The sequence below is a fragment of the Salvia splendens genome, chromosome 3 (assembly GCF_004379255.2).
Source record: "Salvia splendens isolate huo1 chromosome 3, SspV2, whole genome shotgun sequence".
In the NCBI taxonomy this organism is placed as follows: domain Eukaryota; kingdom Viridiplantae; phylum Streptophyta; class Magnoliopsida; order Lamiales; family Lamiaceae; genus Salvia; species Salvia splendens.
This window is the reverse complement of record NC_056034.1, coordinates 12,401,851-12,412,411: the sequence shown is the minus strand read 5'-3', so window position 1 is coordinate 12,412,411 and position 10,561 is coordinate 12,401,851. Positions and strand designations below refer to the sequence as shown.

Below are 10,561 nucleotides of genomic sequence, written 5' to 3'. Positions count from 1 at the left end.
GGCGAGGTGTCACTGGCTTTTGTGTAACGGTGCCGTGTTAACCAATGTGTTTCGTTTGGTGACTGTAGCGTAAATTTAACTATTTTATCAATATAATACGTTGGAGAGAGCGGTTTTGCAGCCGGTGTTGTGGTTGACGGCGGATCTGGAGAAGGTGCCGGTGGTGACTTAGCAGGAGGTGGAGGATCCGACAATGTTCATGATCCTATTTTATATTTTCATATTGTAAGTTCCAAAAATACCCTTGGCCTATTTTTTATTATTAAAATAAATAATATTTGTTCCATTAAGATGTGTGGTTGAGATTTGTTCTCTAGTTATACACTTAAGATTAGTTATATCTTGATCACTTATCGCCACCACAGCCGCCAAGGCCTTCGATCATAAGCAGAACTAAGCTCGAGAGATTTCCTCGATCATCAGGACCCTAGGACTTCTGCAATTCAATTCATGGGTTTATATAATTTCTGGAATGCTGATTAATTAGAGGAATTGAAGCCTTATGCTTAGATCTGTAATCAACTTTGGTCATTTGAATGGATGTCTCATGGATTCTGATTTTACAGTTGTACATTTAAGTTTGTTGCGTTACGAATTATACTTAAATTCTTGTTGTTTATATTGTCATAATTGAATAATTGTGTCTTGGAGCTGGACATATGTTGAAAATTTGTAACACAATGGAGGTCAAGTAAGGTTGAGAAAAAGTCTGTTTTTGATATCTTTCTTTATTTATAATGCAACGTATATACCCTAAGATAGTCAAATTTCTAGCATCATCTCGTAAACGTACAATTTGAAAGATCATATTTATAAAACACATTACTCTTAGCATGATTTTACTTCACTCTTGTTTACAAAACACATCACTCTTAGCATGATTTTACTTCACTCTTGTATACAAAACACATCACTCTTATCATGATTTTACTTCACTCTTGTTTACAAAGCACATCACTCTTAGCATGATTTTACTTCACTCTTGTTTACAAAACACATCACTCTTAGCATGATTTTACTTCACTTTTGTTTACAAAACACATCACTCTTAGCACGAATTTACTTCACTCTTATTTACAAAACACATCACTCTTGTTTACATAACACAATGAGAGCAACAGTCATCAAAACATTCACTTCCATCCACTCTATCTCATACGTCCTCCAGTACCTCGCACATCCTCCACAACATCCCTTCATTTAGCTGAATTCACCACCTTTCGGCCACCTCTCCAGTACACCAACAATGGATGTGTATCAATTGGCTGCCCCTCGGAAGCAGTCTTGTCCTCCAAGGCTGAAATAATGAAATTGTTCCCGCATGTTGATTTCATCCATCCAAGACAAATTCTCCTCCGTCAATCCAGTGCACTTGATCTTACGGAACCTCCTCCCCTTCATGATGCACAATCTTATAGGCTACAGTGGCTTCTAGCAAGAATGGAGAATTCCAACGGCACAAAACTCTTGGGAGAAGGAAAATCCCAATGAGGAAAATCGAGAATAAATCAAGCCTGCAAGTCGCCTGCACCAAGCGCCGCGGCGGGCTCTTCCGCAAAGCCACCAAACTCTCCATCCTCTGCGGTGCGGAAGTCGCGATTCTGGTGCAGTCCTAGGCGCAGAAGCTCTACGCTTTCGGCCATCCTGCTCTGATCGACCGCATCGATCCGATCTCCTGCCGCCGCTGCGACGACGGCGGGTACAAGGCGGCGATGAAGATGGAGAAGATGAGAAGATGAGATGAATTCAATTTGCCGACGTAATAACCCTATAACCAAATCTGGACCACACATATTTCTAATCATGCGGTTGAGATTCAAACTTAGATTTACTTTATAAAAAAAACGTGGGGGTAAAACTGTTATTTCTCTCATTTAATTTCTACATTTTGTCAAATATCACGTCAAATGATAAAATGATAAAATGATAGGTTTATTGCATAGAATGATAGTTTTGAGATTCAAACTTAGATTTACTTCATAAAAAAAAGCGTGGGGGTAAAACTGTCATTTCCCTCATTTAATTTCTGAATTTCGCCAAATATCACGTAAAATGATAAAATGATAGGTTTATTGTATAGAATGATAGTTTTGCCGGATAGAATGATACTCTGAGTTGATAAAATGATACTTTTTACTGACTGATAAAATGATAAAATGATAGGTTTATTGCATAGAATGATAGTTTTGCCGGATAGAATGATACTCTGAGTTGATAAAATGATACTTTTGACTGACTGATAAAATGATAGGTTTATTGCATAGAATGATAGTTTTGCCGGATAGAATGATACTCTGAGTTGATAAAATGATACTTTTAGCTTATAAATGTTAGGTTTACTGCATTAAATGATAGTTTTGCCGTATAGAATGATACTTTCAGCCAATAGAATGATAGTTTTCCCGGGTAGAATGATACTTTCAGCCGATAGAATGATAGGTATTTTTGGTGTATAAAATGACATTTTTGTTTAATAAAATGATACTTTTACCTGATAAAATGATAATCTAAGCGGATAAAATTACAGAAACCTTATAAAAATGATAGTTTTTCCGGATAGAATGATACTCTGAGTTGATAAAATGATACTTTTAGCTTATAAATGTTAGGTTTACTGGATAAAATGATAGTTTTGTCGGATAGAATGATACTTTCAGCCGATAGAATGATAGTTTTGCAGGGTAGAATGATACTTTCAGCCGATAGAATGATAGGTATTTTTGGTGTATAAAATGACATTTTTGTTTAATAAAATGATACTTTTACCTGATAAAATGATAATATAAGCGGATAAAATGACAGTAACCTTATAAAAATGATACTCTGAGTTGATAAAATAATACGTTTACTGCTTTGTAGGTTTGTATATTATGTATTGTGCCGATTATATTAGGTTTATTGCATAGAATGATAGTTTTGCTAGATAGAATGATACTTTTGACTGACTGATAAAATGATAAAATGATATATGTTAGGTTTATTGCATAGAATGATAGTTTTGCCGGATAGAATGATACTCTGAGTTGATAAAATGATACTTTTGACTGACTGATAAAATGATAAAATGATAGGTTTATTGCATAGAATGATAGTTTTGCCTGATAGAATGATACTCTGAGTTGATAAAATGATACTTTTGACTGATTGATAAAATGATATATGTTAGGTTTATTGCATAGAATGATAGTTTTGCCGGATAGAATGATACTCTGAGTTGATAAAATGATACTTTTGACTGACTGATAAAATGATAAAATGAGCGAAATTCAGAAATTAAATTAGCGAAATTTGGATACGTAAATTTTATCATGAGCGAAATGACATATTTACCCCCTCGCTTTTTTTTTATGAAGTAAATCTAAGTTTGAATCTAGACCACGTGATTTTAAAAATGTGTGGTCCAGATTTAGTTATAGGGTTATTACGGAAATTGGGGTTATCATTATAATGCACCCCTATATATATATGTTATCATTATAATGCACCCCTAGGATTGTATTCAAATCCTTTTCACCTAATAAATCCTTTATCCTTCTTAATCTCAACCGTCGATTTGCACTGATCTAGCGGTTCACATATTAAGCTGAAACATTAAAATTTAAATCATGTTAACCGTGTAAAGGGCACAATAGGAAATAACAAATGGAGTTGGTTATGGTATGTCCCATGATTTTCTCATTTCACGATTTTTGCAATTTGTCAAATTATTCCCCTCAGATTTTCACCCAATCTAGTCTCCATTTTCGCTGGTTTATTTTTTTGAGTCGACGGTACTTTGTGAAATCGTCCTTTCTCACATTCAATCGCACACAGATTTTCATTTTTCAAGTTTGTGCGATTGCCAATGGAAGAAGGTAAGTCAAAAATTTTTCTCCATGTTTATTGTTTTTGGTGTTTTACTTTTCTTATCGAAGTCCAGTCGCACTACCCGATGTTAGTAGATCATGAAATTTGTGTTTGATGTTGGCGTGCCTTTTACTGTTTTATCGAAATATGATGGACCGGTCACGAGTATGTGGTGGCAATGGTGCATTCAGAATACTAGGTGACATCGTCCTTCAATAATTACCCCAGGGAAGCCGATAGTAATAGTAGTATTTGACTACAAGCAATAGTAGTGTTATATTCTATTAGATTGAAAACATGTATTTATTTCCACGAATTACAGCCATCCCTATAGTGTTTGTGTTAATGTTGACGTTGTAGTTGGACAAAATTATACATGCAATGTATCATTATTACTATATAATGCATTCATTTTGTGCAGTAATGTAGCGTATATCTCTTATAATGCATCTTTTGCTTAACCTACCAATTGTCATTTTGTTTCGTGTTCACACGTAGTTAGGGTTGTGCCTGCCTGTTCTGATCAATTTAAGCTTGTTGTTGGTCAGAGGTTCCAATCATTAGAGTTTGCAATCGCGTTTTATGATGTGTATGCTAGGGACGTTGGGTTTGACACGAGCAAACAAGGTGTGAGGAAGGTGGATGAAGTTACAACGTGGTATTACGTCGTATGCAATAGGGAGGGCCATAAGAAGTCCATCGACGATGACCAGTTGAATGCACGTTCCGGGTTCTCAATGAAGCGCCGACGCTTATCGAAGAGATGTGGCTGTAAAGCTAGTATTTCCTTCAAGTATTTCTCTGATAATGGACATCCAGGTTATATGGTACATGATTTCAACGAGGTTCATAACCATGAGATGGTTGAGTCCGAGCACCAGCAGTTTATGACTGTGAACCGTCATTTAGATGACGTTCACCAGAAATTCATACTTGATTGTTCAAAAGCGAATATTGGACCCACATTGACATTTAAGGTATTGAAAGAAACTCTCGGTGGCTTTGACCTCGTTGGTTGTACGGTCGGTGACATCAGGAATGCGTCACGCGACATTAAAGCATATGCGCATGGGTTCGATGTGCAAATGGTATTGGATGACATGGCGAAAAAGAAGGAGATGTCTGGGTCGTACACATATCATTATGAGGTTAATGAAAACAACCAGTTGGTTGCGTTGTTTTGGTGTGACGGCCTAATGAAAAGGAATTACCATATGTTCGGTGACATTGTAGCCTTTGACACCACCTATAACACAAACAGGTATATATGGTTCTGCTATAGTAAGTGCATTATAAATACGTTTGCATTCATTATATTAGTATAACAGTTGCATTATGCAGATTAGATTTTCTGTTATTAGTTAATTATATCAAGTGCATTAAAAGTACATATTCGTACATTATGATTCCGTTATTGATTCATTATGTTTTCGTTGGATTAATTGGATGACACGCAAACGATTATTTATGTAGGTATTGCATGATATTCTGTCCTTTCACGGGAAAGGACATCATGGAAGCCCTGTAACCTTTGCGGATTATTTATGTAGGTATTGCATGATATTCTGGTTGGCACGCGTCACCGATGGTGTATGTGGCACATAATGCACAAGTTGTCCACCAAGATCCCAAATAGGTTGCTCAGGGATGAAGCTTTCAAGAAGGAATTCAGTGCTTGCGTTTGGTCTGATCTGCTTGAGCCTGACGAATTTGAAGAGGAGTGGAAAAGAGTGGTGGAAAGTCATGGGTTGGAAGACTTTGACTGGTTTAACTCATTGTACGAACACAGGCATTTCTGGATACCGGCGTATTTTAGAGATTTTCCACTGGGTTCGATGATTAGGACAACATCCATTTCCGAATCGGAGAACAGTTTCTACAAAAGATTTCTGAAGCCCCGTGCGAACATAGCCGAGTTCTACATGAATTTCAACCATGCTGTTGAGTTTCAGCGTAACAGTAGGACGGCGTTAGACTACCACGATGCCACTGCTTTGCCCATTTTGGCGACTACATTGCCGTTTGAGAAACATGCTTCGACGCTTTACACGGATACGATGTTCAGGAAAATACAGGAAGAAATCGTTGAGGGTAATGATAGATGTCGCGTGCTAGGATTTTCTTCGACTGAATTTGTTGACACCTACAAGCTTGGGGATAGCAATCGCAAATCGTATTTGGTGACTCATGATAGGAGTGCTGAGTCATATTATTGCGAATGCAAACTATTTGGTAGGCATGGATATTTGTGCAGACATATTTTTTTCATTTTCAGGAACAATGAGTTGAAGAAAATACCAGAAAAATACTGCCAAAGTAGATGGATGAAGACTCCGCTAGCCAAGGCGGTCCATGGGAAAATTCATGATGACATTCCTACCAGATCTGTTGTTGACGATAGGCAAGCAGTGTCAAAGCAAGGCATTTCTATGTTCTATGGTTTCCTCCGGCGGTTTGAGGAAGACATTGATTTGCTACGGGCATTTGTAGGCGGCGTTGAAGAACTTGGTAAATCTCTGCAAGCTAAGAATCTGACAACATCAGCAATTGAAAAAGGGCGAATGATTGAAGAGTTCTATGGCATGGTGCGGCCTGAAGTTGTGGAGGTTCATCCTCCAGATGTGGTCAAGACCAAGGGGCATGCTAGCAGCTCAAAGAGCCGACTGATTTCGAAAAGGGAAAAGGCTCTAAAGGATGCTAGTCGGCCTCAAAGACGGTGTAAGGCTTGCGATGAGATGGGCCACCATGACTCCAGAAATTGTCCTAGACTTAAGAGATGGAGATGGAGAAAGAGTTGGGGAAGGGCAAGAGTACGATGTGATGTAATTTATGGATTTATGTAGCCGGATTATTTTTCTTATATGACTCTATATTATCTTATTCTTTTCGTTTGTGACATGACTTTGTTGCATCAGAATTAACTAAACTCAGGAATTACAATTTTATTGAAAGACACTGTGCACATTAGCCATCTGCAATTTCATCTTGGCCCAAGTACCTACAAATGTATTTATGGTTCCAAATAATGCTGTAATTTTAAACACATGATGAACTAAAATAACATAATAATGCATATGATAAGTACTTATATTCAGCACCGAGTACAGAAGACCCGTTATGAAAAAAAACATAATGCATTAAAAAGTCCCTCTAATGTAAATATCAAACCAAATAATGCACACAATATAATGAATGATAAATGGAAAATTGGTTACCAATTTCATCTTGGCCCCAGCACCAACAAATGTATTTCTGGTTCCAAATAATGCTGTAATTTTAAACACATGATGAACTAAAATAACATAATAATGCATATGATAAGTACTTATATTCAGCACCGAGTACAGAAGACCCGTTATGGAAAAACATAATGCATTAAAAAGTACCTATAATGTAAATATCAAACCAAATAATGCACACAATATAATGATACAACTGAATATAATCCATGATAAATGGAAAATAATGCACATAGTAACACATATAATGATACAGCTGAATATTTCGTGAGGAATGCAGAATGTTATTCATGATGCTTGGTTCTCTTTGACGTCTATACATTCCTTATATGTGGATTGCTTGGTTGTTAGTTACCAAGAAAATCATCTTGAAACTTAGGTGTATTATATTCCAATTATTGTTCATCTTAAAAAAATTTTACGACTGTGAATGCATTAATATGAACTTATTTGATATTATTATGCAGTGATGTCTTGATATTTTGTACAAGATAGAAAAACACATAACACTGGCACATGCCTTTGTGTCCAAAAATCCATACTAATAGACGTTCGAAGAACTGTACTTTACAAAAACGAAGATAACGATAAAATTCAAAAGTTTGCTTAAACGATGCCATTGCTTCTCCCACCAACAGTTGTATATGCATACCACACCTCACTCAAGACCGTATAGGTCGACCCAATTCTCAAAGTTGAAAATTTTCGCCTTCTCTTTCCAAAAACGCGTCGCCTTCTTCTGGTTGTCACCACCTCTTGTGTTGTAAATACATGTCAGGAGGGTCCTTGCATACTTGATGTAGAACATCTCCACGCTTTTAGTTCCACTCACACTGAGGCCACATTCCCAGTCCTTTTCCCTTTTCTCCAAAATAGGTTTCCATGTGCCGCATCACATAGATCCCTCCCTCATCAATGACGTTACTGTTCCTCCAAGGCATGGCTATAATGTGTGTTCTGCACTTTAGGACCTGGGTTGCCATCTTAGGAACTTTGCACCTCGTTAGTGCTTCAGCAAAGAACTTTTTCAGGAACACAAAACAAAATGTTAAGTTCTTGTTTATAATAGGAATTATTTCTAAGGCAGCCTATTGTAGTAAGCTTATTACTTACCAGAAGAGATGGTGTCTTGCCGAACTTGGCTTCAAAGGTAGCGTGCGGTTCTGCCAAACTGTTGTCAATGATATTCATTTTCCCGTCTGGCAAATCAAAACATATGACATATTTCTGCGCTGCACCCCATATGGGGAAAAAGATCTGCTCAACGACGGATTATTTTCATTAAAAATGATTCAGAATCTCGGTCGTTTGATTCAATAAATAATGAACCAATAATGATACCGTAATGCTTATATTCTGCCAAATGCACAGTTTCAGCCGAATAATGCACAAAGCAACACACACTTACCAGATCATATGTCTCCCATTGAAGGTTTCTCATTCCAAGTGCTTCTCCAAAGAGTCTTGTCCAGAATGTATCTAGTTTCTGCTTCTCTTTCCACTCCGTCGGAGCTTCGACCACGGTATCCTTCTAGAAATTTATTGGTAAACAAGTTAATTATGTAAAATGAATTTAAATAGGTTGCACATGAGATTAAAACGTAGATCACTCACGCATGGATTCATGGAGAAGAAGAGCCTAGACACTGTCTCTGGAGCTTTGAGCTGCTCCATGTTGTTCAAGTAAGAAGCCCACGTGTCTATAATTGCAGGGCTGATCCTCTTGAATGGAGCTAATTACTCGAACTCACCATGCACGGTTTCCCTAAAGTTGTCCTGGTATACAACGTCGTCCCTGAGAGGCAACAAACAATTTAACAACAACTAAATTTTTGTTAAATAGCAAATGAGCAAAATTTCCAAACATACTTATTTTTGGCTACCGTGCTCAGCACCCAGTAGTACAACTCTCTGTCAACAATAATTGCCTTAGCTGTAAGTCTGACAGCCCTTTCATTGAACGGCGATCTTGCAGCCAGAGTTGGCTTTTTGATTCTGGTCACCGCCACGTTCTCCGCCTACCAATGAGAGTACAGATATGTAAAATACAGATGTAACACCCTTTCATCATTCGGGCATTCACCCAACTCTTCGAATTAGGTTTAACAATAGCATCATGATGCATGAAAGCATTGTTTTTATGCATCCCATTATATCAATAATGAACGTTTTACTTCAAATAATGAACATACATGTATTACATTCACTCCCTGACCAATTGCATGTCAAACTACCATAAATTCAGTAAACAAATTATGTTTTCAAATGGGAATTAACTTTTCTTACCACATCTCCAGCATCCTTCCGTATCGCCTTTCCATTTCCTTTGTCATGCGAAACCACAGTTGGCATTACAATATCCATCAAATTACCACCCGCTCTAGACTCTTCAATAAGCGGTGCCTTACCCTTAGACTGTGGGGGATTCTTGTAATGAACCATGAAGCACAAAAAATGCATGTTGTCGTACTGTACATAAAATAAAAATTCAGTGAGAGCGTAACGCCAATGAAATCATGACGTTATACAGTTCACTTTTTTCTAAGAAACACAAACCTTGGCATTGTCCATCACAGCTCCACCCTTCTGGCCCAATGTTCCTATCTTCACACCCGTTGTTGATGTCCTGCCTTTCTTTGTTTGGCCGCCAACGCCGGCGTCTGCTACTCCCTGAAAAGCCTCGTGGACAGGTTCTTCTACGGAAGCATTCAACTGTGCCTATCAATCACACAATTAAAATGAGTTAATATCGGTAATCATTGATAATACTCAAGTATATTTATCTGGATGCCTACCTCTGTGGTGCTCGGCAGTCCCCGCCAACCGCTACGCCTGTTGGCGGGATTTGTGGTTCCTTAACACCTGCGCCGGTGTGCATCATATCAGGGATTTCATAATCAAACGGCTCGGGAATGCTGACATCTCCTTCGACATCTTCACCTCCCGGCTGGCCTGTGTTTGTGGCTTCCGGTGCAATGTCAGCAACTGGCGGCTCGGTGCCGCCAGTACCACTCCCCCCAGCTCCGTTTGATGGTTGTGTGGCAAAAGGGTCGGGGCAATCGAAGCCATCTAGGACAAAAGACGGCCTGGTGGTGCTCTTGTTCAATGTCTTTTTTTATCATACGCCACCATCATTTTTCCTAACTCTGCGATCCACTCAGGACTGTATTCTTCCACATCTTCCTTCACCTGCATCAGCCTCGTCACAATATCCTCATCCGCCACCACTTTTTGTTCCTCAATACCCAGCAATTTTCTCCCAATCTGGCTTCCAACACGGAAGCACTCGTCATCGAGCAATTTAACTGGGATTTGATTGAAGTTATCCACCCATTCTGAAACTGCACGTGCCTTCAAGGCGCTCGACGCAACAAATTTTTTCCTTAGGCTATATGCTTTGCGTCGGCCGGGTGCTGCGTGCTCTCCTATGGTATCCACGTCTTCCTTCCTTCGTTCCTCTTCCTCCAGCCAGCTAT

At 38.4% G+C, this 10,561-nt stretch overlaps 1 protein-coding gene across 1 annotated transcript; it reads left to right on the top strand.

Annotated features, from left to right (window-relative positions):
* Nucleotides 1–5,450: 5,450 nt before the first annotated feature.
* On the top strand, nt 5,451–6,689 carry LOC121796580 (protein FAR-RED IMPAIRED RESPONSE 1-like). Its single transcript, XM_042195401.1, has one exon. The coding sequence runs from the start codon at nt 5,451–5,453 to the stop codon at nt 6,687–6,689; it is 1,239 nt and encodes a 412-aa protein (XP_042051335.1).
* Nucleotides 6,690–10,561: the final 3,872 nt, after the last annotated feature.